Source organism: Zonotrichia leucophrys, chromosome 4 (genome assembly GCF_028769735.1).
Source record: "Zonotrichia leucophrys gambelii isolate GWCS_2022_RI chromosome 4, RI_Zleu_2.0, whole genome shotgun sequence".
NCBI classification, from domain to species: Eukaryota; Metazoa; Chordata; class Aves; order Passeriformes; family Passerellidae; genus Zonotrichia; species Zonotrichia leucophrys.
The window spans coordinates 57,661,635-57,680,669 of record NC_088173.1 but is presented as its reverse complement, the minus strand read 5'-3'; the positions used below and the strand labels follow the sequence as shown (position 1 = coordinate 57,680,669).

General features: G+C 41.6%; 1 protein-coding gene across 15 annotated transcripts in view; it reads left to right on the top strand.

Moving 5' to 3' along the window:
- Positions 1 to 6,591: 6,591 nt before the first annotated feature.
- LDB2 (LIM domain binding 2) overlaps positions 6,592 to 19,035 on the top strand; it is a 218,129-nt gene continuing 205,685 nt past the window's right edge. For 6 of the 15 annotated variants that reach the window (XM_064711834.1, XM_064711833.1, XM_064711831.1 and 3 more), the window contains exon 1: positions 12,305 to 12,692. In XM_064711834.1, the coding sequence (XP_064567904.1) occupies positions 12,561 to 12,692 (132 nt within the window). In that variant the 5' untranslated portion in view covers positions 12,305 to 12,560. Of the gene's footprint in view, positions 6,998 to 11,388; positions 11,435 to 12,105; positions 12,693 to 19,035 lie in introns of those variants that run through there. The other 9 variants (XM_064711832.1, XM_064711830.1, XM_064711828.1 and 6 more) reach the window with 7 other exon arrangements.

Here is a 19,035-nt window from a genome sequence, read left to right as displayed (position 1 = left end):
TGTATTTTTCTTAACTATGTGATCTCATGTGGTTTTAATTACTTGACGTAATTGTTCCCATTTTATTTTGGTATTTCTTTGTCCAGTTTTCACCATGGATAGAAAATATGCAAAGGCAAGATTTTAAACTCAAATCACAATTCCAGACGTTTGGTGTTTGTCTGAAACTCATCTGAGCTGTCTGCATGTGTGTCTCTACGTTAGTTTGGACAATATTGTTAAATAAACTTTTTGAATGTAAGATCATCAGTCATTGATGTAAGATTAAGTCATTGTTACTTGTGAATTATTAAAGTGTTCTAAAATTAGGATCAATTCTCATGAAGGAGCAATATACAAGATAGGACACATCCCCCACAATACCACTAAGCTTTTGTATTCAGGAGAAACAGAAGCCTGCAACCCACTTGGCTTTAGAGTAGAGCTGGAGTTGGTTGAACACCTGAAGGGCATAACTCTGGGTTAAGTGGGGATGCCCACAAACCACATACATCCTGTTGTGAACACCACTGCCTCCTCTCTTTCCTCTGGCTATATCCAAGCCTTGAATACATATTTCAAGGAACTGTGACCTAAATTCAGATGATTGATCACAGTAGCAGTAGAGTAAACTTTCAGTATATCTTCACATTGACAGTGAACCTGGTATCAAACTTTAACCTGCAGCACTTTGCTTTCCTATAAAATAAAAATATTCCATCTTAAATCACTTCCTTTTCAGAAACCTAAACAAAACCATAAAGGCCAACTTTTCCCCCCCTTTCCACTGATTTCCATATAATTCCAAGTTTCTCATCTCCGGTTTCTCATGTACTCCCCCTTACCTTTCCTGATCTCCCACAAAACCCTGGCACAATACCAGCAGATCTGATAGCTTCTTCTGGGCTGGCTGCCATTACCATATTTATGTCCTTCAGGGTTTTCTGTGGGACTGATGACGCACAATACATCACTGGGCTGCTGTGACCAAACAAGGTTTGTGTGCTGCAGCTTCCCCCAGCATTTTGCCAGAAGTGCTGAGACCTGTCAAGGGGATGAAGAAAGATGAGTAAATGTTGATGAGGGATGGAGGAATAGTGTTGAAACAGAGTAGATGTTGGGTAGGAGGAGAGGTCTAAAAACAGTGGCAGGGGGAAGAGTTAGTAGGTGTTTCAGAAATATCTGAAATTGAAGGGGAAATAGAAGTATTCTGGTACGGGATAAGTTGTAAGGAATGGACTTTAAGAGGGAAACAAAAATTAGGAATTAAACAGAATAGATGAAAAGCTGAGCTTGTATGGGGAGAATGATGATGCTCCACATAGCATGGGATGATGATGATAAAGAAGAAGCTTCATTAGGATTTAGCATTTTTGTGTCTATGCCTTTGGCTGAACAGAACTCTAGTTTCATTTTTGTGTCTATGCCTTTGGCTGAACTGAACTCTACTTTCCAGCCTTTGTGAAATAGCCTGTCCCTTGCTGTGGTCCATCACTGAATGAGTGTGAACCAATGCATGATGAGGATTATGTCTACATGGCAGGATAGGATCCCATGGCTGAGCCTTGCAGCGATGCTCTTACCGTGTGTTGGGAGAGCAATGGGATGTGCTGCCTGCCCCTTTACCTCACTGCCAGCAGAAGAAGACCTGGCTTCATGAACGGACATGTAACTGGAGAGACATCAGTCTGAACAGCTGGGCAATCAGTGTCACAAGCACACTGGAGAGTGTGTCTGCCTTGATACTCACCACCGGGTTCCACTGATCCCATGCTCTCATGGTGTGTAGGAATAGGATTTGCACACAATATGCCTACAGAAATGCCATTCTGAAATTAGCAATAAATTATGTCAAGCTGTATGCATGATATATGCTCCCAGTTTCTTACAAGAAACACCATTAACTTAAATTTTAGGTTGTTAAACTTCATTTAGCACCATCGTACCCTGTAAAAATTTAAGGCTGCTAATACAGTCACTCAGCTCACTATTCCATTCTCCCCTCTCAGTCTCACCTCTTAACTCTTTATCATAATGAGCAGTTTCTTTGAAGAATGGTCGTGGGAGATGCATGACAACCCGAAATACATGTAAACAAAAATTTTGGAAGATGAGGAAAAGGGGTCTCTCCTTTTTATATTACAGCTTCATTGCCTCACTGAGACTATGACAAGTGTAATCTCTGCCTACATAAAAGCCTGCTTTTCCCTAAAGATTTTCTCAGTGACTCAATTTGATTGTTTTGAGTCAAGGACATTAATCTGAATTTGAATTTTAGGATTTCCAAAGTGACAAAGGCTTAAAATTGTGCCAAAGCACATATATTTACAACTAAGACCTGGGAAGAAAGAATGAGGTAAAAGCAGTAAACATACAGAAATTAGTCTGGGCAAGTTTTCAACAATAGGACTTTATTTTCAAATATTTCCTCTGTACAAGTTAATAAAAATGAAGCTTAAGTATTGAATACTTAAAACAACTATTACTGCTTTTGACTTATTTGCCATCAGATGTGCTCCCTAAAACTATACAGAGAATCCTGAGCCACCAAATGGAAGTGTGACTGAAGATCATATACAAACTAGCTGCCATTTCCTTGCAGAGGGAATAGTAGCAGCAAGAACTCAACTGATGGGTATATCTTTCCATGAACTTGACTACACACACTGGTCATGTGTTCATCCTGACACCCCCATCCCACTGTTCTTTTAATTACTTCACTAAAACACCCTCAGTGAGCTTAGCTGTGTCTGGCAAACGCTGTGGTCTGGCCCATAATGCAAAGAGCTTCAGAACATTCAACTGTTCATCAAAATGTGAAATGGTTTAAATGTTGGGGTTTTTTCAATGGCATGTTTCAGTGTAGACCGAACTCCTGTTCTGTGAACACCTCCTTGGTTTTGATCCCTATGCAATGCATATTACTAAGTAGGGTGTGATTATAATGTATGTATATACATGAAATACAAAAGTTGTATGAAGACTTAGAAAATTTTCAGTGCTCATGCTGCTATTGCAAAAATGTCCTGTAATTGTCCTTGTTATGTTCATAATTATTTAGCTGACTAAATGACCCTTCTCACACACTTTCATTTATTCTTCTCCTCAAATCTTAAGATGACTAGTTTCAAAATGCAAAAAACTAGAATATTGTCACTTAGAATCTTAATGCCTGAATTCAGTCCAGAATTTCATATCATGTTAAGGATGTTGTTAAAACAATTACAAAGTTATTTTTAAAATAATGGGCATTGTTGGGCCTCCCTTTCTAGCTAAGACATGCAGGTCCTGTGATAATTGTACTTGCTTTTTTGGCTTTTGCAAATTAACACAAATGTCTTGCTGGTTAATTTAGAGGCTTTTATCTTCCCTCCAAAATTTCTATCTTTATTGGATTCACATCTGTAGTTTTATTTAATGTGAACCAGATGTTGAAATCAAGGCAATGTTTACTAAGATATTTGCACTGAAGAAGGCATGCTACAGAGTTGTGCCAGTTCTCTGGGTGTCAAGAAAAATAAAGTGTTCCGAAGGTTTTTTCTGTTTGTCTAATTAGAACCAAACTTTCTAATCAATAACTTTCAAACTTCAAACTTCCACAAGCAAAGAGAAATGGGAAAATGCACCAGAATTCCACAAGATGTTGTACTGCATGCATAAAACATTGTGTTTTTGTTAAAATGGTGGGATTTTAGTGCACCACTATAAAATCCACCATGACATGGCTGGAGAGTACATGCAATGGGATGATGCTGGGAAGACAGCAGAGAGCAGAATGCACTCTTAGAATCAGAAATCAAAGCTAGCAATGAGGGTTGAAGGTGGGAGATGCTGCTGGTGCCACTGATCAGCTGGCTGGTGCTGCCCTGTCTCCAGGAGAGACAGTGGCTCCTGATGTGGGCCAAGTTTCAAGTCAGAGGGAGCTCAGATCTAATGCTTCTCCAGAGATGTCAATATCTTTCCATGCTCCCTGCAATATGTGCATGCCAGACTTGTTTAAAATGCATCTGTTGTGTTTTAAATGCTGAATTAGATCCATGTTCATTTTTTTGGTCATTGTTTGCATATATATAGGTTACTGAGTAGCTCACCAGGAAGGTATGAGATGTCAGAAGAACAGAATCTATGAAATGGAGTGGATAAAGATGTATTTAGTATATATTTTCCTTAGCCTCTATTTTTCTCTGCAAACTCATTATTCACTTAAAGGAGAGGCACAGCCAGTCTTTCGTCCTCACGAGCTGGAACATTTTGCTCTTGCAGCATAATCAGATTTTCCAAGCAAAACTCCTGGTTATTTCACTCACATTTATGCAGCCCTACAAGGCTTTGGCAAAATTCAAGCACTGCAGAGCATGGTAACATTTCAAATTATAAAACTTAATATGATAACATGTACTTAAATTTTAAAGACCAAATTAAAAAAAATTATGTTGTGTCTACAAAATATGCATACAGGTAACTGATTGCATTTTTCATGTAATAAGGATGCAGTCTAAAGCAGTGGAAAGAGTACCTGAAACAGTGGTATCCAGAATCTCAATGGATTGTATCCTGCATGCTTTCATTTCCTGGCAAGTTTGGGCTTGTGTTTTGCAAGCACAAAGGTCTAAGATCAAATTAAGATCAAAATGCTTATGATCAGTCTTTACCAAAAAAATGGAGTATGAATTATAAGCATGAAATAAAAGACAAAAAAAAATCTGTGTAGTAAATAATATTTTTTCAATATAAATTTCTTTATGCAATTGGTTGGGACTTTGTGTTAAAATAATTGAATAAATAAAACAGAGTGGCACTGCATATTTTGTAGTAAAGTATAGCAGTTGATTCAAAACAACATGGTGGATGCAGCCCAGGTTTTGGTGGGACCTTGTTTCAGTTACATGGTAAAGACATAGTAACTAGCTCCAGATTGGTCTGAAATTAATCCCACCTTGGTACCAGGCACAGAATTTCTCCTTGCATCATTCCCTTTCACACCAGTTCTCCTGTCCATCCCTGGCTTGTTCTGCTTAGTATGTATATCTCTGCTGTGCAAGATCCAAATGCAAATCTTTAAGTCATACTTTCCTGAGGTATAACTACATTTCTGCCATTGACCTCCTCAGTCATTCAGCCCTCCCTTACCTTCCATGTCTGTAAAATAGGGACAGAGACCTATATGCAGGAGTTTTCTCATAGTGCTAATCACCACAGTGTCTCTATGAATGTTTATAAAGTGCTTTGAAGATGAAAATTGCCAAATAAGCTAGGGATGATTATTATAAGTTAATGAATAAATTTCAACATGTATTTGATTGCCAGGTAATTCAGAAGGGAATCACCAACCCTACCCTCTCTTCGAAGAAGAAAAGTTGACAGTCAGCTAGTTGCTAATTAGCACTCAACTGAAATGCCTCCAAAGCTGAGTGCTCCCAGCTGAGTCCTTTAAAAAGTAATCTTTCAACTAATTGAAATATGCTGGAAGTTGAGCAGTGGGTGAGGTGTGTAACAGGTAAATTGGTATGGTGGAGTTGGTTATGTAGAAGGAATACCAAGCTTTTCTAGGTAGGAAAAGCCAGCCAAAATGAACATCTCTGGTAATCACCAGCCAAAGCAAGAATCTCTTTTTCATATTTAAGATATCTGTTCTAAGACCCAGGTTAGGGAGGAAAGGTTGCTTGGAGAGTGTGTTGGAGCCTAGTGTTGTTTATTTCTTACCATATTAAAGGGCAGTTATCATGATTCTTGCTTTGGACTAAGACTAAAGAAATTTGAAATAAAACATTGCCTAATACATTAAAGCTGAGTGACTGTGCCACCTGCATTTAATTCTTATTTAGCTTGTCTGTAAGGAAAACTAGAATATCAGAAAGCGGCTCAGATGCTTCAGGCCCTTTCCTCTCTCCTGACCTGTCTGATTTTTTGCTGGAGGGTCAGTCTGCCAGACCATAGTCTGCTCCTGCAGCCTCCCCCACTTCTTTGGAGATTTTTCTTTGGCTGTCTGCCAATGCTATAAACCGCAGCACTGTCTTCTCTGCTGCTGAAGGCTGTTTTCTTCCTCAGCCACTGGGAGATGGCTGCAAAAGGCAAATTACAGGAATTTCATCCCTTTCTTTCCCCTGTTTGACTGCTCTAGATTCACCATCCTCAGCACCACTTCTCCATACTTTCTTCAGGGGAAACACTCCCAGCCAAACTTGCTAAGCACTTTGAGTGGAGAATCTCAGTCGTTCCCAACAGTCCTTCCCAGCATCAGTCTCCAGTGAAAATCCACCCCAAACTTCAGCAGCATGCAGCCCCATGCAGGGGGTGGGGGAGGGGAAACCCAGTTTGTAGAGTGGGAAGCTACCAAGGCAGGTATGACTCATGGAAAAGGAATTCTGCTCCAAAAGGAGCTATGGGCAGGTATGAGCAATACGAAGGAAAAGGGGAGATGGAACAAAATAAGACATAAGTGTTCTTGAAGCTGCTGGATTCTCAAAAGCAGCCTTCATTGTGTCCTCAGAGATTCAACAAAACCAAGGTATATTAAATCTCTTTGCTGTTTTACTAGTCTGGAAGATGCTGTCAATGGACAGATATTCCTTGGTCTCCTGAAGCTGCTGCAGCCCAGAGAAGCTTCCCTAGAGGTCAAGGGCTTAATAATATCACACTTTAGGCCTCTTACTCTCCTCCCAGCACCTATTTCCCCTAACAGTAGTCCCCCTCACATGGTCACAAAGGACTTAATAGTTACAGTGCCCAGGTGTGATGCAGGATAGGTGGAGGCTGCCCAAGTCCACTCAGGAGCTGCACTGACAGCATGATGAGGAGCAAAATGAAGCCACTTAGGCTTAAAGCAAGAGTCTCCTGTGAGGCGAGGAACTGGACTGCAGCTGGGAGCTCCTACAGACCAGCATCCCTCTGCAATGCCACAAAGGGAGGACACTTAAACACACAGCGCTGGCTTACCACAGCTTAATCAGAGAGACGGAAAGTCAGTTTGTCTGCTCTGTCTTGGAGGGTTTAAAAGGCCAATCAATGTAACATCAAGGTAAGATTTTCAGCACACCAAGTTTGTTCCTTTACATCCCCTGCTCTGTCTCCTTCAGGTACTGTGCAGGACCTGGATGAGTAAAGCAGACAGACTGCTCAGTCAGGCATGGGCAGGCTCCTCAAAGACTGCTTTCAGCTGAGCATTCATAAAGTTTCCAGACAAAATTAAATATCCATTTTGATTGAGGACAAAGACGTTGTGTACACTGAAGAACTCAAAAACATTCAAAATCCCTTCTGTGTTATCATCAATTTAGAAGTACTTCTAGCATCACTGGTGAGTGCTGGAGCTGTAACTCTAATTTACTAGGATTAAATAGGGAAAGAGAATTCTTAGAATTTTCATTTGTATTGAATTATAATTACATGTAATTTATGCAAGGTAGGCTTGAGTCTGCAAAAAGCCTGAAGCATTTAAAAGATGTGAACCCTTCTTGCCGCACTCCGAAATACAGTAGTTTTGGTGGTCCTACTTACGGATTTTTTAAAAACCCTTCTGATAAAACCAATCATGTCATTCATTAATGACAGAAAATGAAAATTATTACAACAAAAATAAAAGGTAATCTACATAGAAAAATTCTGGAAGTGTACACTGAGCTCAGTAATTTTTCTAACAATGGATTGAACAGATTTACTTGGTTTCCTGTCCACAAATTATCTGTGAAAGGGCAATGTTTTCTGGAATATATTTTTATTTCAATGTACTAATATTTAATGCAAACAAATTACAGGTTCTACTTTTGCTATAAATTGCAAGCATCTGGTACACTCTATTCTATAGCTGTAGAAATGAATGGAAGTAACCTGAAGCCTGTCAAAATCTGTGTCTGAGCTGTGCAGTTGAGTATATGTTACAGATGGTTGGGTATTGCTGGTGGTTCTTCATTGTGCATCCCAGCTTTTGATAAGCATATTTCATGTAGTCACTCTTGAGCATTCACAGGAAAACAGTTTTGTTCTTTTACCTAAGGCCACTCCATCAGAACTCTTCAGTACTATTTGGCTTTTGTATAAACAAAGGATACGAAAATGTAGTGTTGTTAGTTTTTAAAAAAACAATCTTGTTTACTTGAGCATTCTTAATATTCAAGTACTTGTAGTTTCTATCTCTTCATATGCTATGCGTCTTTAACTAAGATCAGTCTCTCCTTTACTGTCTTTTAACAGCTCCACCTTAAATGTATCCTTGTAAACCTGATTTCTGACAAAGACTGAACAGTCAACACATACTAGGGATAAATACAGCAATTACACCTATTTTCAGCTGCGTTGCTTTTCTACATTATTATGGTTATTATTACTAAGCAGTTATTAAAAATAGAGCTGCCTTCAGAGCTGCTTCCATTGTCAGCCTGGTAGGGCGAGGGCTGTGCTGGTGGCAGGGCTGTGTTCCAGGGCTGTGTTCCAGGGCTGTGTCCTGGGCTGTGCCCGTGGCAGGGCTGTGCTCCAGGGCTGTGCCTGTGGCAGGGCTGTGTTTCAGGCCTGTGTTCCAGGGCTGTGCTCCAAGGCGGTGTTCCTGGGCTATGCCCTTGGCAGGGCTGTGCTCCAGGGCAGGGCTGTGATCCTGGGCTGTGCCTTTTGCAGAGCTGTGCTCCAGGCCTGTGCCTGTGGCAGGCCTGTGTTCCTGGGCTGTGCCTGTTGCAGAGCTGTGCCTTTGGCAGGGCTGTGCCGTTGGCAGGGTTGTGCTCCAGGGCTGTGCCTGTGGCAGGGCTGTGCTCCAGATCTGTGCCTGTGGCAGGGCTGTGTTCTAGGGCTGTGTTCCAGGGCTGGCCCTGGTGTGCTGGGGCAGTGGCAGCACAGGAGCCCTCCCAGTGCAGGACCCCCTGTGCCAGCGGCTCCAGCATGGACAGATTGCTCATCTTTCATCATTCATCCTTTCTTGCTCCCTGCTTTTGTTCTGGAAGTTTCTGCTCTTGGTTTTTTGTTCTTCTACCATAGTGCAACGTGGCTACTCAGAGGTGCTACAGGCATCACCGAGGTGGATGCAAAGACAGAGGGCATGCCCCCTTCTGCTCCACCAGACCCATGCTTTCCCCCGAAATGAAGGAAATTGTCCTCCTGAGCTGCCAGGAGTCCTTGACTCGCGTGGGTCCTTCTGTTTCTGCCCAGGAGAGGGCAATCCAGCACCCGGCAGCAGCCAGATTATCCTAGCCCTCCTCTGGGGTGCCGAGGGACGATGTGGTGGTGAGTGCTTTGCCAGAGGGACACAAAACACGGCGCTGTGATGGCTGGTGGGGTCTAATGGCACGCTTCCAGCCAGGTGGGAATCACAAGCCTGTGTCCTGGTCCCTCTCTGCTCTGGTGCCTTGTTTTGTGCTCATGTGTAGCATCCAGGCAGGGTTAGGGTAAACCAATGCACTGTGCAGCTTTAGGGACTGGGGAACCAAGGATGTGTCCCAGTACCTCCTTCCTGGCCTCCAGGTGCTGGTGTAAGTCTCACCACTCTGAGATGCAGCAGGATTTGTATGTGCATACGCCCACCTAAAGACAACTCTGCACATGGTTTCCTCATCTGTTGGTAGCCATCCCTATGCACACAGGAATAGACTAATTTTCAGATTAGGGAAGACTAGTCTCTTCCTCTTGTTTTCCTCCACCTCATTTTTTCCTCTGCTCACATTAAACTTGTTTTCTTGATTAAGGAGTTTATTGAGTGCCCTAAATCTTGGGCCAGACAATTGCCTTTGACCCCTGGGCCGCTTTGGGTAGCAGCTTGATGCCAGTGGTGCAGGGGGTTTGCAGCAGCCCAGGCAGTGGGGCTGGCTGCATGCCCCCTAACCCACGCCCCCAGAGCACACACAAAACTTAAAAAGCAGCAGATCCAAGTGGGAATCGAGATGACACTGTCAGGATCCCTGTAACTTTACGTTCCTTTGATTCTGCCTTCTGTTTTACTGTTCTGCACATCACACTAGTCTAGATGATAACAGGCAACTGGAAGAGCTGCCGGAGCCTGTAATTAGCAGGCTCCTACCCTGGGACTTGGTTCTTGCTGGTGGGCTGTAGGTGTGGGATAATTTGCCAGTTAATCAATGGGAATTATTAAAATATCACAGCATATTTTTGCTTTCTGCTAGACCCATACACAGAAGCTCTTATAAGGGGGTTGAGGGGAATATCTGGGGTTTCTACTCATGAAAGCAAATTCTACTGTTCCTTCCTTTCCCACCTCCTCAGCCAAAATAAAAATAATAATATAATTGCCATGTTTAACTTCAGTGAAATAGTGAATTTTAGCTTAATCAAAAAGCCCTTAAAACAGAAGTATCTTACAAGCTATGCAAAATTCCACCATTTTAATTACAGAGAGCAGTGTGTCCTTTCTTAGGCAAACACATTATATTTTGGATTTGCTTTGCAAAGAAGGTAAAATCCATAACTTGGCAGATTTCTGGTTGGGTTTTTTTTTACATTTTTAAAAGTATGTCGTACTTTGGTTATAAATACTGTGTTTATTAGTGCTGTAACTCTATTTTTTCTGGTAATTTTGGGTTTAAGTTTTAAGGTAGCCTTGTTGGAATCTTTTTAGGGAACAAGGTAGACGCAGAGAAGTTTCCTTGTAGGTGTGTAGCCATGCTACAGGGTTTTCTTGGGGTCAGCAAGCCCTGGCAGAGCACTGCCACAGTCACTGCAGCACTGCTAAACCAAACGTTGCACATGCTATTTATTAAACTCAGCACCTCCAGTAATGGTACTGGAGTGGCAGTGTAGTATTGCTACATAGCTGGAGTGCTCTTAAAGAGAGAAGTGACATTCCTCATGTATTATCTGTTGTCTCTGTGTTTAGTGACAGAAGCTGTGGGAAGTCTATAAAAACAGCTCAATACGTCACTTCTTATGGAAACTGTTATTCCATAAGAACATTCAGAAATAGTTTTGCTAAACAACTACTGGTAGGGGAAAGATAAATTATGATTCCGATCAGTGGCCAGTAGAATATGAAGTATGAAATTTCATACTGTATCCTGAAAAAAGAGGTCAGACTTTCCAGAATTAGCCAGATGCCAATGAAAACTAGAATTTTTCAAATATCTCTTAAAATATTCCTACAGTGAGATTTGAATTAAATTCTTGACAGTGGGTAAAGCCATACCATGCTCAAATATTTTTCGGGATTATTACAAAAATTTAGAAAAAGTAATGGCGTGTGCCTTGATTTCCCCATCTGTGAAATGGGCGATCCCGCAGCGCTCATGCAGAGCACTCCGACTGAGAACCGTTGTGGCTGCAGCTCATTGTTATTCTCTTAATCATATTAGTTAACTAAATCTGTTCCTAGAGTGGTTCCATTTGCTTGAATGAATTTACATGAGAGATTAATTCAGCGCTGTTTATTGTTGTTTTTACATTTATTCAGTACTGTAAATAATGCCTGATACTTTACAGCTGTGTATGAGGACACAGTCTGTGCTTCGAGGACTTTTTCGTACAGGTAATTTGAAGGCTCCCCTCCTAGACCTGGCACTTTCCCATGGAGCACATGAGCCCATTTTGTTTATTCTATATTTTTAGGACTTTTCGTTCACGTGGTGTCCGCTCCCAGCACTTTCCTGCAAGTATGATTCAACAGATAAAAGTTCATCCCTCACCTCCGAGGGGTGATCTCCTCCCCTTGCCCTCTCCTCCTCCCTCGGGACCCCCTCCCCAATGTTAGCTATTCACTGGCAACGCTCTCTAACCGCTACTGGATTGATGCCCAGCAATGATCCCAAAATCCGGGAGCAGTCTCCCACCTAGCTGCCGATGCCTCCGCGCCGGACAGCGGCGTCCAGAACGCCCCATTTGTGTTGGGCTGACCCCCGCCGAAGGGCACTGCCGCTGCTCGTCCGGGGGTCCCGCTCTGCCACCCGCCCCTTTGTGCTCTCCCATTTTCCGGGAGGTTTCTGCGGCTGGCATCCGAGTGCTCTCCATTGTGTGAAGTGTGGCGTGCGGGCTATTCTTTGTGCCGTGCCCCGGGTGCGGCCCCGGCCCGGGCAGCGCGGAGCGGAGCGGCCGCCCCGGGCGGGCAGCGGGCGCCGTCGGGCGCGGGGGAAGCGGCGCTGCCCGCGGCGGGATGGCCGTGGCCTGTGTTTATGTATTTTGTAGTAATCACATTTCTGACATTACCCGCGGGGTGATTGGCTCAGGCAGCTTTTAAACCACCTATATGCTAACGAGCCCGCCGCGGCTCCGGCGGGGGCCTGCGGGGGGACAGCGAACCCCAACCCGCACCTCTGCCAGGCGGGGAGGGACGGCGGGGGATGGCATTTCTGAACGAGTCGGCAGCGCGGACAGGAAATGACCCCTCCAGAAACTGCTGCTTTAAAACCGAGCGGCGGTGCCTGAAGCTATCCAGCCTCCCTCTCCGTGTCTGGAGCCTGAGCGCTCCCGCTCCCCCCACCCCCCGCCCGTCTCCGCCGGAGCGGGCTCCCACAGCAGTCCCCAGCCAGTGCGTGCAGCCTGGATGTGTGTGTGTGTGTGCGCGCCGCTACTTTGTACTGTGAAGAACACACAGCCCATGTGCTCTGTATGGATGTTGATGATACTCTGTGTAGCTTGAATCTCTGCAAGCAGGCAAGATGTCCAGCACACCACATGACCCTTTCTATTCTTCTCCTTTTGGCCCATTTTATAGGAGACACACACCATACATGGTGCAACCAGAGTACCGAATATATGAAATGAACAAGAGGCTGCAGTCGCGGACGGAGGTAAGTCCCCCAGCCTTGTTTTCCTGTGCATGGACCGTGGTTGGTTTCAGCCCGAATTCCAGCTGAAGCGTCCCACTAGACAGTACAGTATATGCAGGCATGAACCCTAATTAATTTAGTAGTTTAATTGGGTAATCCCTCATTATGTTTCCACGCAGAGCAACTCTTTGAGGAGATACCAGTTTAGGCTGAAATCATGAAATTACAGTACAGCACTTCAGCGTGGATTATAATGCTGGTCTCAGGAAATTTCTTTGCCTTAGTGTGTTGTTTGTTCAGGTTCCGTCCTGCTGGCATTTGCAGCTATAATATTGTGAAGTATTGCTTCGGCTTTTGCACAAAATTAATTCTGGAATGCTGCAGGTTTAGGGGGAGAGACGAACATTTTGGTTCTGTTCTGTGAACTCATTAAAATGAAAAATGGATGATAACTTAAAAGGGGAGCAGAGTTTTAAAAACTTATTCCTAGGCTACTCTTAAAGAACACATGTTTGGGACAACCGACAAGAGAAATTTGTGTTTACATTTAGAATGCTGTTGCTTTTAGCAAGAGAGATGCTCAGTTCACTACTTTATCATATAGCTGTCAAAAGTACCCAGAAATGTAAACTACATTCACTGTTGGTTATGCTTTGTAAAATGTGTTAATGGTTTATATACCCTGGCTTCGAAATCCAGATCAGCCACTGCAAAGAATGTACTGAATGGGAGGGAGAAATGCTTTTGTCATTAAAAAAAAAAATAAAAGAAGAAAGAAATACTGGGGGCTGCATCTTGTTATTTACATGGTTAAGGAAAGCACACTTTTCAAGTCTAATGAAGTGAGAGTGAATCAGGCTGCATTTCTGTCCATGTATCTGTGTTTGTGCAGCAAACATTCTTGGTGCTGCAATTTTTCATAGTAGTCTAATAGTGGTGCCCTGAAAAGACTTTTTAAAAGTATGAATCTTTTATAGTAAACGGCTTTATGTAGTGCCAAATATCTGCCAGGTTTGTGACACGCAGCATGGTGAAGGATCTCAGGTTGGTCTGTTTGTTGTATTGTGATTCTTTAAGATAACATGAGGTTATAAAATAAAACACACATGCCTGAATTGTCAGCTAAGGCATGGAGAATCTGTGACGTTTAATGTATATGATACAGCTAACGAGATGTGACCTGCTTTCTGATTGGGCACCGCCACGGGGTAACTGCTTTTCCATCACTGTTACCACTGCCAGCCTTGGAACGTTGCTGGAGAGCAATTGGTGATTCACTTTGTGCTGCCTAAAAACTCCAAGCAGCTCTTTGCTCCCAAAATCACGGCAAGTGTTTGTCAGTTTTGCCCTAAGTTGTTGACTGCAGAGGGTTGCTGCCATTTATAATGAGGGTTTGTTTGCTGCTGCTTGTTTGTTACTGTCTTGCAACTCTGTTCCTTACATTCCTGTACATATTCATGTAATAATTTATAGACTTTTTCAAGTGAGAAGAGCAAATATGTATCACTGAGTGATTTCTTCAGGGTTTTATATACGACCTGCTCTAAAAGCTGTCAGTGCTAACTTAGCCTTTTTACATACTATTTTAGTGGTACTTTTAATACTTGACCAGTTCCTGATTGTAGCTCCTTTTTGGATGTTACACTAGAAAGTTTTTGAGGGACTTGTGAAACAACTCTCCCCTCCTTCGTTGCTGAGGTGTGCTGAATTAAACTTCAGCACCTTAAATTGCAATTTTTGTTGCACAAATTCAGATGGATTGTTGTGGGCAAAAAGCAATAGCCCACTCTTTCTTGCTAGGAGTGCCTTGCTAGGTTTCAGCAGCATTTTACTTTGACAGTCAGTATTTTGTTAATGAAGGCCTTATGCTCCAGCATTTCTTTTATTTGCTCAGAATAAAAATTCTTTTGCTTTGTGATTGTTCAGTGTTTACATTCTGGTTCTCTGTTTTTTCAGTTTATGAGCTCAGTGCTGTAAGCATTGTTGTTCATTGAAATGTGTTTTTTAGCTAGCTTCATTTCATCTCATTCATCTTCCTGTGAAAACTTCTCCATAATAAACAAACAAAAATATTAAACTAATTTCCTGGGACACTAGAGTGACTACATGTAGACAGTTTGTAAAGAATAATTCTGGCTTTTTGGGCAGGTCACAAAGTGGAAGTTTCACATTAATTTTATACACTTCCAAGCATGTTTGGGATTGGTAGGTGAAGGCTTCTGGAGCATGTATAACTAGCTCTAAATTTTTTGAATCCAGAGCCTGGTATGTCATGGAAGGAATGTGCTTGTGCTGTGGGTGATACAGGATTGCTGCATGAACGTCTCTCTTCAGGCAGTCTTTGGAATAATGTAGGCTCTGGTCTCTGAAGGAGGCTGCTTGTGCTCTGTGAGCCCCAGGGGGTAGGTGAGCACAGGCAAAGCAGCTTAAGGCGAAAGGAATTACAAAGAAACTCTCCAAAAGACTGGGGGTAGCAAGCTGGCAGATTCCACATGGACCCAACTTGTGCAGAGGGACAGTGGCAAATGAGGATGCATTTAAAAATGGGAAACTACAGCCTTTATCCCAAATATATCCATGGAAAGCCTTTGGGATTTTACTTGTTGCATAAAACATGAAAATGTTCTTAATAACCCTGTAGAGCCAGATTCTCTACTGTCCCTTGCAGAGGTGGAAGTTCCAAGGCAGAGCAAAACATATATTATTTAATAAAGTTGTACAGGGGATGGATGGGGAGCCAATGGGAGGAGCATCTGTATGTCATGTCTATCTGTTTTCTCCTCTCTCTTCCCATTGTAGTGCTCCAAAGCTTGCAGGTAGGTGAGAAATTATTAAAAAAAAAATTTAAAAAAAGCAATGAGCTGGTAGAAGCACCATTGGGGAATCCACCACGAGCCATTCCTACTCCTGCTCTCCCAGCAGCAGGGCCGATGGTTGGGGGAGGTAGAAGTGTTCTCGAAAGGGCTCAGGGCTTGGGGACCCTTCCTGAGAAATCCACTGCTTCCACTCCAGTTTCTGTCAGCACTGGTGGAAGGGAATAACAGTCAGTGTGAGGGATGTGCTCGGTGTATTAAGCAGACAAAGTACACAGTGATAAAGAAAGGTCATTTAGATGCAGCATAGCTATCTTTGTTGTTGCTGTTTTCTTTAGGAAGAAATGGAAGTCATGAAAGTAAAGAATTAGCAGCTTTAGCCTGTGCTAGACGTGCAAACTTTTGCTCTCCAAACTTCTTATAACTTTATGGGCTCCTCAGACAGAACCTACAACTGCCTTTTTAAATTCAGGGTCAGTCTTAGGCGAGGAATTCCAATCACACCCAGGCAGGGGGTGGTTTTATGATGTAAGTACTGGCAAAAGTCCACCACCTAGCTAATTCTTATGTGATCTAAAGTAAATTAGGGAGTCTGAGTTATTAAACAGTCTACAGGAAAACTGAACCTTCCTTAGAAGTTGTTCAAAGAAATCTAATATGGTAATACTTTTTTCTAAATTAATTCATGCTTTCTTAATAATACTTTGGGAGCATCCAGTGCCATTTTGTAATGCACCAACAATCCCTATTTAAAGAAGTAAAATGAATATTTAAATGTTTAATAATCTTTGGCAGATATAAAGACAAATCTTACTTACTTCTCTCATAGTTGATTAACTTCTGGTTAAACAAAATGCAGCTGTTTCCTTGCTCTGTGTGTGGTTTACAGGATTTCATTCCCATTCACTCATACATGGTTTATCTTAATTTTTTTATATCTGTGTTAGTTTAACATTTCAAGAAAGGAATCCTGTTGTGGCATAATCAGCACTTTCTGAAGTTCTAGGTAGCAATACACAACATAAGTAAATGTCTCTGTTTTTCATAAAACTTGATGTTTAAAAAGGCACCTCTTTACCTCTTTGATGTTGTAAATCCTTTTCTGTTCTAATTTTTAATCATTTGAAACTGCTTACACTTAAAAGAAAAAAAGGTGATTATATCTTCTATATAATTATTCAGTAACATTACAGTGTGCTGTGAATAGATTACTTAAAGTTGCTGACAGTTTAAAGTTTGAGGCGTTGCTTTATTGTCAGTAATCAAAGAAATGTATCACTTGTTTATTTAGTCCCCTGTATTGTTAGAACTTTTGTGTATCACAATACATTAAATTCACCTGTATCTCTCTCTGTCACTACAAGAGATTATGCTTTACATCACCATTGCATGCAACACACAGCTTTCCCTCTGGCTAAGGGAGCAGTGTTTTTAAGGGTGACTAGAGACCTTGATTAGTAGCATATTTATTTTAAAGACAATCAGCTTAATCAAATGATATTAAACTTCTATTAAACTGTATAGTGAATTTAACAAAGATTTCATGATGGAAAAATGTATAAAGAAAATTAAAAGGAAAATAAAGGAGGGTGTTATGATTATTTAAAAGCTGCTAAATGAACTGGAAGCTTACACAGACATTGATACGCAACCAAATATTTAATGCAAATCAAAGCAAAACAAATTTTCTGCAGTTTAATGAAAGTCTCTTATTTTTCTTTCTCACATTGCTATCTGATGAAATAATCTTCTTCTTCCTGATGCATTTTTAATAGATTAGTCATAAAAATCTATGTTGTGACATCACATTTGTTCGCCTAGCAACTTAGTATGGCAAACAGATCTCTCATATTGTGTACATAAGTCTGAGTTTGTCCAATGAGTTTGTTTTGTTGAGGGGAAAACACACAAACTTCTGTTTTAAAGTAATTTTGAGAAAATATTCTTTCACCCACAAATATACTAATACTTAGCAATTCTAGGAACATGAGTAAAGTATTTTGAGAGTACTTATGAACCATGCTTTGCTGAAACTAAAAGGTCAGTGTTAAAAGAAAACCCTTGAATGCCTTTAGGCAGACTCTGACTTCAGAATGGATTCAAGGCTCTTTTTACTGATTTTCTTTTATTTCATACATGTTTTCTATCCGCTAAAAAAATTTCAGTTGCAGCTGCTTTCAATTAAAATTGTTGCAAACTAACAATTCTTATGAGGCCAGGGGAGAAAAAAAAGACTCCACTTCCTTTACATGTTGATCCTTAGCTTACGATCAGGGATATCTTGCTACTCCTGCCCACCCTCCCCCCCAAAAAAGTCATATAAAAGAAGGGAAACTGCAAGCATGCTGCATTTGGGGGTAGGGGCTGGTGAGGGTGGAGAAAGAGTCACTGCAAAAGTGTAAAAATGGGTCTTGTCTGCAATCGTTCTGATGCTTACTAGATAATTTTCTATAAAGAAACCTTTTCAACTCTTCTTTTTTTTTCTTTACTCGTTATGCCATAAATCCACTTAGAAAAACCCCTAAACTTTGTCTTTCCCTGATGTAAACAAGATTTACTATGCAGATCCAGTCTCAAAAATAGAAGCTGTTGGTTAGTGAGAAAGAACAAAATAGAGATCATAACAAGGAGCCAGTCCTGTGCTATTATTTAAGCTGGAGTTTTGCCTGCAGTAAGATTGCAAGATCAGATAAAAAAAGAAAATAATTTGGGTTTTGTATATGCATTTTCTTTGTTTAAAAAGGGATAAGATTGCTAAACTCTTTGCAGTATTTTTTATCTGGACTTCTCACTTCAAATGGTATTTTTTTTGCATCTCTTTGCCAGAAGTTGCATATCTACTATAAACACGCATTTCAGCCATGCTGGTTCTTTGTTCAGTTGTTTCCTCCATGAGAAGAGCCTTCTTCCCTGCACTATGCTGTGTAAACAGGTCAGGATAGAGCCCCACTTTTGCCAGGTACTCTTTTCCAGAAGTTGTTGCTGAGCCACTTGATGCCTTAGAAGGGTGATTGTGGCATGAACAAGGTTGCCCCAAAGAGGCTGATGAATAGTCTCCCAAAAAGCCTGTGGTAGGGCAGGACATGTTGGCCCTTTCTCAGTGGTCCTATTTATTACTCAAAATTAGTACTGAAAGAAACATCACCAAATCCCTGGCTAAAAATCTTCTCCCCTAAGCCTGCACCTTTCTTTTCCCTGGTACATTCTTTCTGTGTTTGGTTACTGTCAGAATTTCAGAGAGAAGGGCAATTTATGGTCAGAATACTGTTTCTATCACATTGTGGTTGACAGCCATGCCCTACTTAACTAAAACCTGAAAATTATTGATCTAGGTTGAGTAGTCCACTTGGGTACTTCTGAGGTAACAGGGAATCAGCTAGACCATCTGCAGAACTTGAACCTCAGTTTGGGAACAGCTGATACCTCTGGAAACAGCTCCAGTACTTGAATGCCTTAAAAGATTAGTGAAAAACCAACTGCTCTGGAAAAATGAGACCTTTTCAGAACTAGACATGAAGTAGAACTCTGTGTGTTTCTAAACCTATCACCTC